Source organism: Erinaceus europaeus, chromosome 17, assembly GCF_950295315.1.
Source record: "Erinaceus europaeus chromosome 17, mEriEur2.1, whole genome shotgun sequence".
Classification (NCBI taxonomy): domain Eukaryota; kingdom Metazoa; phylum Chordata; class Mammalia; order Eulipotyphla; family Erinaceidae; genus Erinaceus; species Erinaceus europaeus.
In genome coordinates, this window is record NC_080178.1 from 61512636 (window position 1) to 61531742 (window position 19107).

The following is a 19107-nucleotide window of genomic DNA, read 5'->3' on the forward strand; positions in this document are numbered from 1 at the left end:
TAAGGATCCCGGTTCGAGCCCCCAATTCCCCACCTGCAAGGGGATCGCTTTGCAAGTGGTGAAGCAGGTCTGCAGGTGTCTTTCTCTCCTCTTCTCTGTCTTCCCTTCCTCTCTATTTCTCTCTTTCCTACCCAACAACAACAGCTATAACTACAACAAGGGCAACAAAATAGGAAAAAATAGCCTCTAGGAGCAGTAGATTCATAGTGCAGGCACTGAGCCCCAGTAATAACCTGGAGGCCAAAAAAAAAAAAAAAATCCAAAATTTTTAATAATAATAAACTAGGTTGCTATTAATTTAAACTAACTGTAATCTCCAGGGCAGCTGCTAAAAAATAACTAGAAGATATATAGGGGGAAAAAAATGACAGCAGAATCAAAATACTGCAAGATAATATATCTAACACTACTAAAAGGTAGTAATGGAAAAAAGTGAAATTTGAGAAGAAAAACGAGAACATAGCAAAAGATTCTCGTACATTCATTACACTGAAGTGTGACTAGATTATTCAGTCAAAAAGCAGAACTAGCACATGATTTTTAAAAAATCATTGATTTGGGAGAGAGGTGGTGGCACACCTGGTTAAGCACACATATAACAGTGCACAAGGACTCAGGTTCAAGTCCCTAGTCCCCACCTGCAGGAGGAAAGCTTCACGAGTGGTGAAGTAGGGCTGCAGGTGTCTCTCTGTCTCTACCTCTGTTTCCTCTCTCAGTTCCTCTGTCTCTATCCAATAATAAAAGTTATTTAAAAAAATAATAATTGATTTTTCTGCTGTGCACGAAAGTTGTACTTTAGAGCCCAGAGCACATACAGGTTGAAATGACAGAGTAGCCAGGCAAGTAGCTCAGAAGATAAGAATGTGAAATTGGCATGAGTGAAGTCCAGAGTTTGACTCCCAGCACCACAAATGACAAAGCAGCAGGGTTCCAGTTGGTCAGTTGGTGTCTCTTTCTCAAGCATACATTAGACTATTGAAAAAGTCATGACACATTTTTGTAGAGAAATGCATTAAAAAAAAGTCACAACTTCTCTGACAACCTAATATATCTTTCACTTAAAATTGAAAGAATGAAAAGATATCTTGTAACCAAAAGGGAAATGGAGAGACTATTGTCAGACAAAAAGGTTCTAAGACAAAAAAAATGGGGCTAGAGACAACAGACATTATAGAATTTCTTTGAAAGGCAGGAAGATATAAATTACACTACATGTGCATGTAACATCATATAACAAAATAAATGAGGCAAAAAGTTAATGGGAGAGCTGGGGAGATAGCACAATCATTATGCAAAAAGATTTTCATGCCTGAGACTCCAAAGGTGAAAATTCAGTCCCCAGCACCATCATAAGTCAGAGCTGAGCAGAGGTAAAAGAAAAGAAAAAGAAAAATTAAAAACTTGTGAAATAGCTGGAGATACCAACAATTTCAATAAGCAGAGAAATAAAAGACATGAACAATATTATAAATCAACTAGGCCTAACAGAAATATACAGTGTTCTAATCAACAATATACACATTCTTCTAAAGTGCTCTCTCCAGACAGACCACATGTTCAGTCACAAACGAGTCTTCATAAATTTAAAAAAAGAAAAAGAAAAACAGAAAGCATACAAAGTATTTTCTCTGATCAGAAAGGAATGACACTAGAAATCAAAAACAGAAGAAAAACTGTAAAAGTCATAGACTACAAAGCAAGCAAGACTCTTATACAGTCAGTGGGCGAGAGAACAAATCACAAAGTAAATTAAAAACTTTGAGATAAATAAAAAAGAAAATACAAGGTTGGGGAGAAAGCATAACGGTTATGTAAAAGGCTTTCATGCCTGAGGGACAAAGGTCCCAGGTCCGATTTAAAGCACCACTAACCTAGACAGACAGACACACACACACACACACACACACACACACACACACACACACACCAGCCTATCTGAATGGGAGAAGCTTCACGAGCAGTGAAGCACTGCTATGGGTGTCTCTCTGTCCCTCTGTCCTATCAAATAAACTAAATAAATAATTCTTTAAAAAGAGTAAGACACCCCCCCCCCCACCAATGTATCCTGGAGCCCCACCTTCCCAGATCCCTGCCCTACCAGAGAAATAGAGAGCCAAGCTGGGAGTATGGATCGACCTGTCTGTCAATGCCCAGGTTCAGCGGGGAAGCAATTACAGAAGCCAGACCTTCCACCTTCCACACCCCACAATGTCCCTGGGTCCATGCTCCCAGAAGGTTAAAGAATAGGAAAGCTATCAGGGGAGGGAATGGGATATGGAGTTCCGGTGGCGAGAATTGTGTGGAATTGTACCCCTCTTATCCTATGGTCTTGTCAGTGTTTCCATTTTATAAATAAAAATTTAAAAAAAAAAAAGAGTAAGAAAGATATCAAAACATATGAGATGCAGTAAAAAAAAAAAAAAGGCACTGAGGGAAATTTATAGCTGTAGATACTTGCACCTACCCCCCCAAAAAAAAAAGGAAAGAGTAATATCATTTTTCATCATAAGAAACTAGAAAAAGACAGCATAGTGGTTAAGCAAAAAGACCCTCATGCTGAGACTCAAAAGTTTTAATTTCAATCCCCCGCACCACCATAAGCCTGAACTAGCTAAGCAGTGCTTTGGAAGAAAGAAAAGGAAGGACAGAGAGAGGGAGAAAGGGAGGGAGGGAGGGATAGAAACTAGCAAAAGAATAACTGGTTGATAAAGCCATCAGACACACATGCCTGAGGTTCTTGATCTGATCCAAGACATGTACCAGAGTGATGTTCTGTTTCCTCTCTCAGTCTCTTTCTCATGAGAAGGCTTTTTTTTTTTTTAACCAGAGCACTAAGCAGTTCTGGTTTATGGTGGCACAGGGGATTGATCTAGGACTTTGGAGTCTCAAGTATGAGAGTCTCTTTGCATAAGCCATTATGCTATCTACCCCCACCCTTCCTTTTTGTTTTTAAAAAAACTACAGATAGAATAAGCCAAACCCTCAGCAAGAAACAAGAAAACAATAAAAATCAGAGCAGAGATCCACGAAACACTGAATACACAAAGAAAGGAGATAATTAACAAAAGCAAAGGCTTGTTCTCTGGAAATATCAGTAAAATTGTCAAACCTAGTTAGAATGACCTAGAGTGGGGAAAAGAAAGAGAGAGAAAAAGAAAGAAAGAGGAAGAAAGGAAGGAAGGAAGGAAGGAAGGAAGGAAGGAAGGAAGGAAGGAAGGAAGGGGGACTCACATAACTACCACTAGGACTAGAGAAAGTGGAAAGACAACCACCAAGCTATAGAAATAAAACGACCCTGCCCATCGCTTTGTCTACAGTTCCTGTGTAGCCCTTACCTCCTCCAGGACCTGTAAGTAATAAATCAACTTCAATTTTGTCGTTGAATCATGGCTCACTATCCCAGCACACTGTGCTCTACTCTACAAATGTTAATTTAACAAAGTCATAATAGAGCTTAAGTCAGGAATTATAAAACACCCAGAAAAGAAAAGTACAGAAAGGCATATGTTGGCAAGGATGTGGAAATTAGAACCCTCATACACTGCTGCTGCCAATGTGAAATGGTCAGCTGACGTGGGAAAAAGGAAAGGATTAGCAATTCCCCCAGAGTTAAGCATACAGTCACCATACCTCAAGCAATTCCTAACAAGTGTTCACCCAAACATATTGAAAAGAGAAACTCAGGGCAGGGGTAGATAGTATAATGGTTATGCAAAAGAGACTCCTGAGGCTCTGAAGTCCCAGGTTCAATTCCCCTACCACCATAAGCTAGAGCAAAAGAAATACTCAAATCCGTGTACACAAGTTCATAGCAGCACTATTCACAACAAGCAAAAGGTAGAAGTGATCCAATTATTCATCAAGGGGTGAAAAGATGAGCAAATTTAGCATATCCACACAACGGATGTCACTCAGCCATAAAAGGAACCAAATACTGGTGCGTAATCTGCATGGAGGCAGCTCACAAGCATTGTGCCAAGTAAAAGTAGTCACACACAACAGATTACATATAGTATTAATCCACTCATATTAGTCTCAGAACAGATAATTCTAAAATGACAGAAGCAGACTGGTGTCTGGCAAGGGGCTGAAGTGGGCAAAGTAAAGAGCGCTAATGGGTATGGTTTTCCTCTGGGGTGATGGCAATGCTGTGCCACTTGATAGAGGCAGTAGCTGCATGATGCAGTGGGCAGGGAGCAGTTCTGGGTTGTATGAACTTCATCTCAAGGTGAAGGAAAAAGCTATGAAGCAATCTACCTATCACGAGGCTGGATGAGGTAACAAAGGCAGTGCTGAAGTCCCACAAATGAGATGTAAAACCCCAGTGATAAGTGATACTAGAAGTAGATTAAAGATTCTCAGGGAAACTGATTAATGATGCTCCGTATCACTTTTCCTTTTATTTCATGCTAAAGGCCGCCAACCATCTCCTTCTCTTGGGGGGATAAAAAAAAAAAATCATCCAGGGCGGGGGAGACAGCATAATGGTTATGCAAACAGACTCTCATGCCTGAGGCTCCTAAATCCCAGATTCAATCCCCCACACCACCATAAACCAGAGCTGAGCAGTGCTCTGGTGTTTCTCTCTCTCTCTCTCTCTCTCTCTCTCTGTGTGTGTGTGTGTGTGTGTGTGTGTGTGTGTGTGTGTGTGTATGTGTGTGTGTGTGTCTCTCAAAAATAAAAATTAATTAAATAAATTTTTAAAATCATCCATACCCACTGACACACAACAGAAGTAAGAAATACAAGTGAAAATCTGGTTCTTGTGTTTCAATCTACTATGCCTGTCGTGGATATGAGAAAAATCACTGGGCTCCTCTAAGTCTCAGTTTCTTTAAGTATATAAGATGAAATAAAGTTAGATAAAGATGCAGAGTGCACTGTTCTGCCCTGGGGTGTGTACACCCAGAGAGAGCCTGGCCTCCAGCACACTACAGGAAGCTCCAGTGCTGTGGTTGCTTTCCCTCTATTCTTTCTCTACTTTTCTGTCTCTGCCTCAATAGCTAAAAAAGTCAGCATGGAGCAGTGAAACCCCCATGATGACATAAAACGAATAAAACAAATAAAATGAGGCAAGCATATTGTTAATTAAAAAAAAATAAAAACAACAATATGGAATTGCACAATAAGGCCCCAGCATCAATAATAATAACAGCAATAATATAATAACAATAATAAACTGATTCATTAAAATAGCAGCATCACACAAGGGAATAACATTTTCAGCATTTACAGTGCTCTGCGCAGTGTTGCTTTCCATGTCCACTTGAGCACTTAAACCTTAACATGGCAAGTGCTAACATACTCAATACTCACGTAGCTCTGTGAGCCAGCATCTATAATTATCCCCACTTTAAAGGTGAGGAAACTGAGACACAGAGAGGATTAAGAAGGAGAGTCAAGCAGTCTGACCATGCTACCCTTGATGATCTCTAAGACCTTTTCTAGCTCTAAAATTCTGGGTCTATGTACATTTAAGGCAATTTAGGGGCGTTATTCAACCCTTCTGCTTCAGCTGCCACTTAGCAATTAACATTCTTGAAATATGCTAAGGGCCCTGTTCTGAATGACATGGGACCTCACCAGATGTGTAACCCCCACAGACCTCTTCGGAAGAATCATAATGGAAAGAAAGGGCTCATTTGGAGCTGGTTATCTGGGGGAGATACTGCCAAGTGCCAGACAGCCCAGAGGAGATTGACATGTCACTCAAAATCCTTCTGAACCCAGGCCTGCCAATTTTGTTCAAGGCAAGGAGTGATTAGCATTCTGGGTGAGAAAATATGAGAATTTCACACATGCATGGGCTGCATTAATTCTATAGGCAGGTGATCGGGAGTGTCTTCACATCAGAGATCAGGAAGTTTTATTGGTCAGTGGCCACAGTAAATGCTTTAGGCTTTGTAAACAAGTCATCTATGGCATTCTCACTCCCGGAGTGGCACAAGGCAGAGAGACTGGGCTGAGCTGAGAGTGCCGTGGCCACCACCATGAGCCTCCTCAACAAGCCCAAGAGCGAAATGACCCCAGAGGAGCTGCAGAAGGGGGAGGAGGAAGAATTTAACACGGGCCCGCTCTCAGTGCTCACACAGTCGGTCAAGAGCAACACGCAGGTGCTCATCAACTGCCGAAACAACAAGCAGCTGGGCCACGTGAAGGCCTTTGACAGGCACTGCAACATGGTGCTGGAAAACGTGAAGGAGATGTGGACGGAGGTCCCCAAGAGCAGCAAGGGCAAGAAGAAGACCAAGCCCGTGAACAAAGACCGCTACATCTCCAAGATGTTCCTGTGTGGGGACTCAGTCATCGTGGTCCTGCGGAACCCGCTCATCACTAGCAAGTGGCGGCCTCCTGCTCAACTCCCAACCCCACCATGTAAAGACCTGCCATTTCTGATGAGAAGAATAAGGCCTCATGTTTTTTATTTCTAAAAAAAAAAAAAAAAAAGTCATCTCTATGGCAGTCTTCTTTGTTACCTTGCTGAAGGCATGTAAAAACATCAGACTGCTCCAACAGTAGCTAAACTCTCCTTAGTTTCACTGAAAGTATAAACTATACTGAAGTAACCTAGATGACAGGGTAATTCACCAGGAAGCAAACAACACCGTGCATATACTTATTCATTTAGTTTTTATGGCTGATTAGAAGGATATTGGGGGTCAGATGGCAGACAGCCTTGAGTCCCATGCTGCAAAGCCAAGACAGCATAAAGGCAATGAGAACTCACAAAAAAATTCTGATAGTGCAGGGTAGTGATTAGAAATGCATTTTAACAGGGGGTCAAGCAGTAGCACAGCGGGTTAAGTGCACATGGCTCAAAGCCCACGGATTGGCGTAGGGATCACAGTTCAAGCCCCAGCTTCACACCTGCAGGGGAGTTGCTTCACAAGCAGTGAAGCAGATCTGCAGGTGTCTATCTTTCTCTCCCCCTCTTTCTTCCCCTTCTCTTTCATTTCTCTCTGTCCTATCCAACAACAGCGACAGCAACAATAAACAACAAGGGCAACGAAAGGGGGAAAAATAGCCTCCAGGAGCAGTGGATTTGTAGTGCAGGCACCAAGTACCAGCAATAACCCTGGAGGAGAAGGAAAAAAAAAAAAAAAAGAAATGCATTTTAACAAAAGTATGTGCTACTTGAAGACATAGCTCAGAGGTAGAGCACAGGAATTCCATCTCCTAGACCCCAAGTTTGAATCCTGGTATAACATACACTGGAATTGAGCTGATTCTCTGTTCTCTTTCACCAAAAAAAAAACAAAAACAACCTAATAATGTGTCCTCTAGTAATGACAAAGTGGTATTAATGTCAAATGCCAGCAAGGAGACTGATCTACTTAGAGTGGTGATGAGAACTCGAACTGTGGGGTGCAGGAAGGGTAAGGAAAGAGAAGAGCAGGACTAAACCCAAAAGCGCTACCCCACCAGCTGTATTCACGCTCATGGGGCGAAGGAAAGCAGGCCAGAGATTTGGAAATAATGAGAAGTCACTCTATACAACCACTAGACATAGGAAGAAAAGTGAAAGATGCTATAGGAAGTGGTGAACAAGACAGAGAGGATACGAAGAGCCTAGAGTGTAGAGGTGGCTGGGAGACGACCACAGTCATCCAGTCCATGGGTATCAGTGTGAGCCTGGAACATGGCGGTACAGGTGGCAGTGCAGGCACAGGTAAGGTCTCATACAAGCAGACAAGCCCACCAATGTGTCCTGGAGCCCCGCTTCCCCAGAGCTCTGCCCCACTAGGGAAAGAGAGAGAGAGGCTGAGAGTATGGGTCAACCTGTCAATGCCCATGGGGAAGCAATTACAGAAGCCAGACCTTCCACCTTCTGCACCCCATAATGATCCTGGGTCCATGCTTCCAGAAGGTTAAAGAGCAGGAAAGCTATGGGGGGGGGGGGATGAGATATGGAGTTCTGGTGGTAGGAATTGTGTGGAACTGTACCCCCTCCTTATCCTATGGTCTTCTCAGTGCTTCCATTTTATAAATAAAAACTGAAATAATAAAAAAAAAAAAAACGGGGATTCGGGCAGTAGTGCAGTGGGTTAAGTGCACATGGCATAAAGCATAAGGACCAGCATAAGGATCCTGGTTCGAGCCCCCAGCTCCCTATCTACAGGGGAGTCACTTCACAGGTGGTGAAGCAAACTGCAAGTTTCTTTCTCTCCTGCTCTCTGTCTTCACCTCCTCTCTCCATTTTTCTCTGTCCTAGCCAACAACAACATCAATAACTACAACAATAAAAACAATAATAAAAGCAATAAGGGTAACAAAAGGGAATGATTTTTTTTATATATTTATTTTATTTATTTTTTCCCTTTTGTTGCCCTTGTTGTTTTATTGTTGTAGTTATTGTTGTTGTTGTTGGATAGGACAGAGAGAAATGGAGAGAGGGAGGGAAAGACAGAGAGGAGGAGAGAAAGATAGACACCTGCAGACCTGCTTCACCGCCTGTGAAGCGACTCCCCTGCAGGTGGGGAGCGGGGGTTCGAACCGGGATCCTTATGCCGGTCCTTGTGCTTTGCGCCACCTGCGCTTAGCCCGCTGTACTACAGCCCGACTCCCGGGAATAAATATTTTTTAAAAAAGATCACATACAAAGGGGAGTTGGGGAGTGGTATCAAAGAAATTTGTGAGTGACTGAAGCATGAAGATAAATAAAAACAATAAAACTTCTACAAGGTTTTAGGGCAGTATATATATAATAAAGACATGTGAACCTGAAGGGGAGGGTGGGGTAGACAACCTAATGATTATGCCTGAGGCTCCAAAGTCCCAGGTACAATTCCCCACACCACCATAAGCCAGAGCTGAGCAGTGCTCTGGTTAAAAAATAAATAAAAATAATAAAAAAAATAAAAGAAAAAGAAACTGAAGGGAAGCGAATCTGGAGAGAAGAATTCCAGAAAAGCTTAATAATTAGCAAATGACAGGTGTCTGCAGAAATGGTCAAGAATGACTTCAGCATAGGTCAGAATTTTGAATAACAAATCATTCAACTGATCACAATCAAGTAGTGTACTCCAGTTTGTTTGTTTGTTTTTTAAGTTTTTTTTTTTTTTCCCAGATAGAGGATAAGATACCACAGGACAGAAACGTCCTTCAACACAGAGGGGCTCTGGGCAGAACGTGGCGAAGTGATGAACTATTCAAATGATTTGTTTGGCCACATCCCTCCATAGAACTCTGAATGACTGGAGCTTCTGGAGCTTCATTCTCTCATCCAACAATTTTTTATTTAGTGGGTAGAGGTAAAGAAATTAAGACAACTACAGCGCTGCTTCACCACTTATAAAACTTCCCCCTGCAAGTGGGGACCAGGGGCTTGAATTCAGGTCCTTGTGCATTCTAACGTGTGTGATCTACTAGGTGACTACCTCTTGTCGTTTGTTTATTTATTTATCTATTTCTATTTTTTATATTTATTTATTCCCTTTTGTTGCCCTTGCTGTTTTATTGTTGTAATTATTATTGTTGTTATTGATCTCGTTGTTATTGGATAGGACCGAGAGAAGTGGAGAGAGGAGGGGAAGACAGAGAGAGGGGGAAACAAAGATAGACACCTGCAGGCCTGCGTCACCGCCTGTGAAGTAACTCCCCTGCAGGTGGGGAGCCTGGGGCTTGAACTGGGATCCTTCCGTCGGTCCTTGCGCTTTGCGCCACGTGCGCTTGACCCGCTATGCTACCACCCAACTCCCCTATCTATCTATTTCTTATATCATTTATTTTTGCCAGAGCATTGCTCAGCTCTGGAGTATAGTAGAGCAGAAACTTGAACCTGGGACTTAGGATCCTCAGTCACAAAAGCCTTTTCGCATAACTACTATGGCACCCCTTAGAAAGCACAGAAAGCCTTGCTACAGAAACGGGATCTAAGCCACAGCTGAGATGGCTAAGTTTTAGCACAGGGATGTGTAAGGTGTATAGGAATCAGAAAGCTGACTACGGCAAGACCTGAGACACCACTCTTTAACTGAAAATACTAACACTAAGGAAAGGACATGGCCAACATTTTAGAAAAATTGATCTGGCTACAATGTCAAGAACCAGTAGGGTTGAGGAGATGGTTCTGTTTTAAAGGCCTCAGTTTTGATCCACGAATCATATGCCACAGTTCAACAGTGCTCTGGACTTCTTACATACAAGCATTATGGTGATGAGGGTGGGGGTGGAGAAAAGGAGAAAGAGAAGAAGAAAAGGAGGAGTGGAAGAAAAAGAAGAGGAAGAAAGACAGAGAAGTAGATGCTCATCAGTCACTCAAACAGAGGAAAGGGACTAGATGAACCCCCCATTTAGTGCTCAGAAACACAATGGGAGGGATTTGCCATGGAGGAATGAATTCAGTTTGGCACACGTAGACATGTGTGTCTGTGAAACATTCAAGCAATTTCACACATGTCTGGCTGTGTGGAAATACAGGCTGGAGATGCAGGTTTGAGAGGCATCTGAGTAGATGAAGTTCCCCAGACACAATGGTTTAATTAGAAGATGAAAGAAAGAAAGAAAGAAAGAAAGAAAGAAAGAAAGAAAGAAAGAAAGAAAGGGAGAGAGAGAAGAGAAGAGAAGAGAAGAGAAGAGAAGAGAAGAGAAGAGAAGAGAAGAGAAGAAGAAGGAAAAGAGAAGGGAAGGGAAGGGAAGGGAAGGGAAGGGAAGGGAAGGGAAGGGAAGGGAAGGGAAGGGAAGGGAAGGGAAGGGAAGGGAAGGGAAGGGAAGGGAAGGGAAGGGAAAAGAAAAGGAAAGGAAAGGAAAGGAAAGAAAAGAAAAGAAAAGAAAAGAAAAGAAAAGAAAAGAAAAGAAAAGAAAAGAAAAGAAAAGAAAAGAGAATTCCCAATTGGACACATGAGAACAATAACTCAAAGGCTCCACCGAAGGCTCTCCCTGAGAGACCTGGTTTGATTTACTTAGAAGAAATTGTGGCTGAAGAAGGGAAAGTGCACTGCTGCACTACCTAAGCTGTTTTAGATGCAATGAGCACCCTTTTCAAAGACCGAATTGAGCACAGTGGAAGGCACAGGGTTTGTGTCATAAAAATGTAGCACTGATTTACTCCAAGACTCCCCAAATAGCCAGCTGGTGAACAGACAGCCTGTGATTCTGTCTATGTTCATGGGCACACAGATGTGCCAGATGAGAAAAGCTGCTGGGGCACTGCCAAGCAGATCAAGCCCTGGGTACCCTCGCCTCTGAATTATATATATATATATATTACTTAGTGGATAGAGACAGAGGGAATTGAGGGAAGGGGGATAGAGATGGATAGAGGCAGAGAGAGGAGAGAGACACAAACAGCACTGCTTCATCGCTTATGAAGCTTCCCTCTCTCCTGCAAGTGGAAATCAGAGACTTGAACCCAAGTCCTTGAGCACTTTAGTATCCGCACTAACTGGGTGAGCCACCACCTGGTCCTTTTTTTTCTTTTTTCTTTCTTTCTTTTTTTTTTTTTTTTTATTGCCACCAGAGTTGTGGCTGGGACTTGGTGCATGCAGGGAGTTCACTGTTCCCCGAGCACACCCCCCCTCCTCAGTTTTTTGTTTGTTTTTTATAGAGAGAGAGACAAAGAGAAATCGAAGATGTGATAGAGAGAGGAAGACAGAGAGATACCTGTAGCACTGCCTCACCACTCATTAAGCTTCCGCCCCCAAGGTGGGGACCAGCCTGAGCCTGACTGCTTTAGCTTGGTAATGCATGTGCTCTACTAGGCGAGTCACTGCCCCGCTGCTCACTCACGAGCTCTGACAAAATCCAGGTACTGGATTTGGGGCTGGTAAAGAAGGGACATTCACTTGGGCTGAGTATGTGCACTTTTCTGGATTCTGTTCAAAATTTAAGGAAAATTATAAAATAAAGTTTTTGAATATTTTATTTACTTTTTTTAATGAGAGAGAGGCAGAGAAAAAGAGACCGTGCATTACTCAGCTCTGGTTTATGGTGGTAGCGGGGGACTAAATCTGGGACCTCAGAGTCTCAGGCATGGAAATATTGCAGAACCATTATGCTGGCTCCCCAGTTTATAAAAAATAAGTTTATGGACACAAAACATCACAATGAGCACAAGTGGGGGGAAATCCCAACCACAGATTTATAGGTCCTGAAACTAAAACCAATTCTGAAAAACCAATTCAGGAGACTTCTGAAGGCATGGCTATGGAATTAGATAGCTTAAACAAACCAATCACTAGTATAGAAACTGAATCAATCATCAAAAATCTTCCCAAAGGAACCAGGCAGTGGCACACCTGGTTAAGTGCACACATTACAGTGCACAGGGACCCAGGTTCAAACCCCTGGTCCCCATCTGCTTCACAAGTGGTGAAGCAGGGCTACAGGCGTCTCTCTAAATCTCTCCCTCTCTAGCTCCCCATCTCTCAATTTCTTTATCTATTCAGTAATAAATAAATTAAAAGATTTATTTTTAAAAAATCTTCCCAAGAACAAAAGCCCATATGGCTTTACTAGCAAATTTTATAAGGCTTTCAAAGAACTAATACTGATTGTCCTCAAAATCTTGCAGAAAATTGAAGAGAGGCAGTCACGCACACTTTCTTTTTTTTTTCTTTCTTTCTTTCTTTTTTTTTTTATAAAGAGGAAACATTGACAAAACCATAGGATAAGAGGTGTACAACCCCACACAATTCCCACCAACAGAACTCCATATCCCATCCCCTTCCCTGATAGTTTTCCTATTCTTTAGCCCTCTGGGAGTATGAACCGAAGGTCATTGTGGGATGCAGAAGGTGGAAGGTCTGGCTTCTGTAATTGCTTCCCTGCTGAATGCCCAAACACTTTTTATGAGGCTAACATCACTTTGATCCCCAAAGCAAGAATGGACTATACCAGAAAAGAAAACTATAGATCTATATATCCCTAATAAACACTGATGCAAACAAAGATTTTGAACAAGATCTTGGCAAATTGAGTCCAACAACATATCAAGAGAATAACTGACCAAAACCAAGTGGGATTCATCCCTGGGAAGCAAGGATGGTTCAACATCCACAAGTCAAGCAATGTAATTCATCATATCAAAAAAAGAAAGATAAAAATCACATAGTGGGAGTTGGGTGGTAGCACAGTGGGCTAAATGCAAGGACCCGTGTAAAGATCCCCAGCTCCCCACCTGCAGGGGAGTCGCTTCACAGGCAGTGAAGCAGGTCTGCAGGTGTCTATCTTTCTCTCCTTCTCTCTGTCTCACCTCCTCTTTTGATTTCTCTCTGTCCTATCCAACAAGAGCAATAAGAACAACAACAATAACAACAACAAGGACAACAAAATGAGATAAATAGCCTCCAGGAGCAGTGGATTCGTGGTGCAGGCACCAAGCCCCAGTGATAACCATGGAGGATATATATATATATTTAAAAGGAATCATAGTGGTCCGGCAGGTGGCGCAGTGGCTAAGGCACTAGACTCTCAAGCATGAGGTCCTGGGTTCGATCCCGGGCAGCACATGTACTAGAGTGATGGCTGGTTCTTTCTCTCCTCCTATCTTTCTCATGAATAAATAAATATTCTTTTTAAAAAGAATATTATGAACATCTTTAGGTAAATAAACTCGATGCCCTAGATGAAACAAATACATTCCTTGAATCATAGCATCTATCAATCTTAACCTAAGAGAAAGGAAATAGCTTGAGCAGACCAATCACTACCATAGAAATTGAATCAGTAATAAAACTTCCCTAAAATCTTCCCAGAGTCTTGATGGTTTTATTTTATTAACAAATTCTACAAGACTTTCAAAGAAGAACTAACACCAATCCTCCTCAAGCTCCTCCAGAAAATGGAAAAGAGGGAATCACTCCCAAGTATAATCTATGAAGCTAACATCACTTTGGTCCTCAAAGCAGGAAAGAGCTCCACCAAAAAGGAAAACTACAGACCTATATTCCTGATGAACACTGATGCAAGGATCCTCAACAAAATCTTGGCAAATCAAGTCCAACAACATATGAAAAGACCAAATAGAATTTATCCCTGGGAAACAGGTATGGTCTAACAACAAACAAACCAGGCTATCATATGAACAAAAAGAAAAATATAAAAATCACATGGTCATATCAATTGGTACAGAAAAAAAGGCACTTGTGAAGACCAAACATACATTTATGATAAAGATCTTCCAGAAATTGGGAGTAGAGGGACAATTCCTCAACATAACAAAGGCCATTTATGGAAAAACCCACAGCTAACATCATTCTCAATGGGGAAAAGCTGAAAGCTTTCCTCTAAAATCAGGAACCAGACAAGGATGCCTACTATCTCTACTATTATTCAACGTAGCCCTTGAGGTCCTCACCACTGCAATCAGACAAAAAAGAGATCAAAGGTATACCGACTGAGAAGGAAGGAATCAAACTACCACTATTCTGGTGACGTGATAATATAATTAGAAAATCCCAGTCTCCACACACACAAAAAAAAAAACTACTGGAAATAATTAATAAATTCAGTTAAGTAGCAGGATACAAAATCAATACACACACATCTGTGGCATTTCTGTATATAAACAAGAAGTCAGAACAAAGGAAAGTAAAAGACTTGGTCCCATTTACAACTGAACCAAAAAAGATAAAATAGGGGTGGAACCTCATGAAGAAAGTGAAGGACCTTTACAAAGAAAACTCTAAGACATTATTAAAAGAAATAAAAAGTGGAAGAGCATTCATTGTTCCTGGACTGGAAGAATACACATTATTTTTTTAAATTATTTATTTCTTTATTGGGGAATTAATGTTTTACATTCAACAGTAAATACAATGGTTTGTACATGCATGACATTTCCCAGATTCCCATTTAACAATACAACCCCCACTATGTCATTCATCATCTTTCATGGAGAATACACATTATTAAAATGGCCATTCTACCAAAAGCAATCTATAATTTCAATGCAATTCCTATCAAGCATCCAATGGCATACTTCAAGCAAAATTTGTGTAGAACTACAAAAGGCTATGAATTGCCAAAGCACTTCTGAGGTAAAAAGGAAAAATATGGAGCTATTGCACTCAACTTCAATGTATACTACAAAGCTATAGTATTCAAAACAGCATGGTACTGGAATAAAAAATGGACACTTGGAATCAATGGAGCAGAATCAAAAGCCCAGAAATGAGCCCACACATATACAGCCACCTAGTGTATGATAAAAGGGCCACAACCATTCAATGGGGTAAGGAAGGTCTCTTCAACAAATGGTTCTAAGAAAATTGGACAGCCACATGTACAAAAGTAAAACTAGACAACTACCTAACACCACAAACCAAAGTCAAATTAAAATGGATCAGAGACCTGGGTAGTAGACCAGAAACCCTAAAATTTATAGAAGAAAGTGCTGGTGAAACTTTGCAGGGCCTTCATTCCAAAGATGTATTTGAAGACTTAGGCCCCTGGGCACTGGAAATGAAAACAAGAGTAAATAAAAGGAATTACATGAAACTAAAAAGCTTCTATACATCAAAAGAAAACTACACAAGGATAACCAAGCAACTGAGTAAATGGGAGAAGATATTTGCACATCACACATCAGACAAGCAACTGATTTCAAACATCTATACAGAATTGGTCCAAATCTACAAAAGAAGCAAAAATAACCCAATAAAAACATGAGGCCAAAGAACTAAACAGAGTTTTCTGAAGAAGAGATACACATGAGCAGCCACAGACACATGAAGGAGACATGTGAAAAGTCCTTAAACAAACAAAAATGGAGTTACCTTATCATCCAGCAATGCCACTCTTAGGCATTTATCCAAAGGACGCTGAAACACTAATCCAGAGGGACAAATGCACCCATATTCATAGCTGCATTATTCAAAATAGCCAGAGTGGAAGCAGCCTAAATGCCTGACAGATGACTGGCTAGAGAAGTTATAGGGCATATGGGATGCTATTCTGCAATCAAAAAAAGAAGATATTGTATCCTTTGGGACAAAATGGATGGAACTAGAGGTTACGCTTAGATAATAAGTAATGAGATGAAAGACAACTACCAGATAGTTTCACTCACATGTGGAATATAGAGAAAGAAGGAAGGAAGGAAGGAAGGAAGGAAGGAAGGAAGGAAGGAAGGAAGGAAGGAAGGAAGGAAGGGAGGGAGGAAAGAAAGAAGGAAAGAAAGAGAGGGGAGGGGAGGGGAGGGGAGGGGAGGGGAGGGGAGGGGAGGGGAGGGGAGGGGAGGGGAGGGGAGGGGAGGGGAGGGGAGGGGAGGGAAGGGAAGGGAAGGGAAGAAGAAAGGTTGGTCCTGGGAGGTTGTGCAGTGTTAAGTTTTTGACTCTCAAGCATGAGGTTCTGAGTTTAATCCCCAGCAGCACATGTACCAGAGTGACGTCTGGTTCTTATTTTCACTCTTCCTACCATTCTCATTAATAAGTGAATAATATATATCTTTAAAAGAGAGAGAGAAGGAACCAGAAGCAAGCAGTGTTTCTAAGACTTTTGAGAACTACTGGTTATCTTTGAGAGGTGGAAGGGTGGGGGATACAGAACTCTGGTGGTGAGTTTGTGGAGTGAAACCATACACTGTAATATTACTATTAACCTACTATTAATCACAAATTTAAAAAAAATTTTTAAAGGGAAAAAACAAGTCAACAGATACAAGATTCTTGTTTATACATCGGTGGTTGGTGTTTTGAAGTACTCTCCAAAAATAATCGCAATCATAGTCACGTGACATCATACCACCAATGTTACTCTAAGGCTGAGGATTAAACACAACCAGTCTTAGGACAGCATTATGTAAGTGATAAACCTATTTTAGAATTGAACAGAGTTGGGAAGGGGGATGGCAGGAAGTGGTGAATCCAGTACAGCATACATACCACCACGTACAAGGACCCAGGTTCAAGCCCCAGGCCCTCTCCTGCAGGGGGAAAGCTTCGGAGAAATGGAAAAACAGCTCTGCAGATGTCTGCCTTTCCTCTCCCTGTCTACTTCTCCCCTATCAATTTGTCTGTCTCTACCCAAAAACGAAGAAGGAGGAGGAGGAGGAGGAGGAGGAGGAGGAGGAGGAGGAGGAGGAGGAGAAGGAGAAGAAGAAGGAGAAGAAGAAGGAGAAGAAGAAGGAGGAGGAGGAGAAGGAGGAGAAGAAGGAGGAGGAGGAGGAGATGAAGGAGAAAGGAGAGGAAGAGGAAGAGGAAGAGGAAGAGGAAGAAGAAGAAGAAGAAGAAGAAGAAGAGAAAAGAAAAGAAAAAATATTTTTATGGATGCCAGGGATTTGTGAGGTTTTTCCTGTACTTTTCCACAGCAGTAACTCTGATGGCAAATGAAAATTTTTAATTAAAAATTAAAAAACAGAATTGAGCAAATGGCGTATTGCACCAAAGTAAGAGACTCTGGGGTGGGTGGGTGAGTGGAGAGAATACAGATCCAAGAAGGATGACAGAGGACCTAGTGGGGGTTGTTATATGGAAAACTGGGAAATGTTATGCATGTACAAACTATTGTATTTACTATTTAATGTAAAACATTTAGTGCAGGGGATTGAACCCGGGACTCTGGAGCCTCAGGCATGAGAATCTCTTTGCATAACCATTATGCTATCTACCCCCACCCTGTTGCTGTTGTTGTTGTGTTGTGTTGTTTTGTTTTGTTTTGTTTTAAGAAAAAAGGAAGAATCCAGGCTTTCTGGAAGAACAGTTTAAACTGCAACTTGTTTTTTAAGGTCCCAAGTGGCTTCATTACAAATCTCAGGGAAAACAGCAAACATGTTTCCACATTTTTAAACAAGATGCCAGGCAGTGGCACACTGGATGAGCTCACATGGACCCTGGTGAGCCCAAGGAGACCCCTGTTTAAGCCCCTGCAGAGGCAATATTTCACAAGTGGTGAAGCAGGGCTACAGATCCCTCTCTCCACTGCTCTCTTGCACATTCTCTCTCTCTCTCTCTCTCTCTCCATCCCCATCCTCCCACCCTCTGTTTCCCCTTCACTTAGGTTTTCTGTCTCTAGCTACTAAATTAATAAATAAAATGTTTTTTATAAACTTGCTGAACCCCTTAGTAAGGACAAGTCTGGGACTCTATTTCTGCTTTCACTTAGAGCTCTGAGCCATTTATAAGAACCATGCTCAGTATTGAGTTTGCCAATATTAAAATTCTAAAAAGTTCAAAACTCCTGCTAAGAAGACAAGATCCTCCAAATTCATAACAGGAAACATGGCATTTTCCCAGATTGCTCTGTGGCTTCAGTGAAGAAAAAGAAAGGGACTGCAGGATTTATAAATATGAATTACAGGATAAGATGCTTTTCCAAACATCTGTCAGAGATTAATCTGATCCAAGAGAAATGGGGGCAGGGAGGCAGAAAGAAGTCAAATACAACGTGCAGAACTTCTGCGAGCTTCCCAGGTTGACCGCCTTTCAGGCATTGCACGTCCGCTCACAATACCCAAAGTTGCCATCTAGGAGGAGGACCATAGGTAAACTGTGGGATTCTCAGGCATGAGGAGGGTAGAGAAGCTGCCTAGCACCCTGACCAACAGGCAAAGACTGAGTGAATCAGACTTGGGTCCCAATCACAGGACGGCTGCTTACAAGTGATGTAGTCTTGGGTCAGCAGATTAATAATCTCTTCTAGATCGTTTTGTAAGAGTAGTCACCGTCACAAGGAATAGTTACACAGATGAGACAGAAACAAGCAGTCAGGAGAGTTAGTACCTGACACACAGAGCAGGCGCGTACACATGGAATGAAAAGCAGCCAGGAGAGTTTTCCTAGATTTAGAGGCAATGCGGCTGCCAGGACCTCAAACCAGTTCAACTACTAAGGAAACAGGACTACCATGGATTTAAACCAATTTCAAATACCTAAATGTTTTAGCTTGTTTTGTTTTGTTTTGATTTGATTTTTACCAGAGCACTGTTCAGCTCTAGTTTATGGTGGTGCAGGGGATTGAACCCAGGACTTTGGAGCCTCAGGAATCCAGAGGGGAAGGGGAGATAGAGAGGAGAAGAGAGACACCTGCAGCCCTGTTTCACCACCTGCAAAGCTTTCCCCCTGCAGGTGGAGACAAGGGGCTTGAACCCAGGTCCTTGTGCACTATAATGTGTACGCTTAACCAGGGGTGCCACTGCCTAGCCCTTCAAGTTTATGCTTAGCAAGCAAG

At 41.9% G+C, this 19107-nt stretch overlaps 2 protein-coding genes across 2 annotated transcripts in view; one reads left to right on the forward strand and one right to left on the reverse strand.

Moving 5' to 3' along the window:
* The window catches only part of UVRAG (UV radiation resistance associated), a 304494-nt gene that overhangs the window by 210572 nt on the left and 74815 nt on the right, over positions 1 to 19107 (reverse strand). The gene's annotated exons all lie outside the window — the stretch shown is intronic.
* Positions 5919 to 12519, forward strand: LOC103111035 (small nuclear ribonucleoprotein Sm D2-like). The gene is made up of 3 exons (XM_060177337.1): positions 5919 to 6375; positions 7505 to 7669; positions 12512 to 12519. Exons 1-3 carry the CDS (start codon positions 5991 to 5993, stop codon positions 12517 to 12519), a joined length of 558 nt encoding a protein of 185 aa, XP_060033320.1. The 5' UTR covers positions 5919 to 5990.

What these genes read in the sequence shown, in the direction of transcription:
- LOC103111035 (XM_060177337.1), top strand. Translation starts at nt 5,991, where the DNA reads ATGAGCCTCCTCAACAAGCCCAAGAGCGAAATGACCCCAGAGGAGCTG. An exon ending in TCAACTCCCAACCCCACCAT is followed by an intron (nt 6,376 to 7,504) that starts GTAAAGACCTGC and finishes TACAACCACTAG; the next exon opens with ACATAGGAAGAAAAGTGAAA.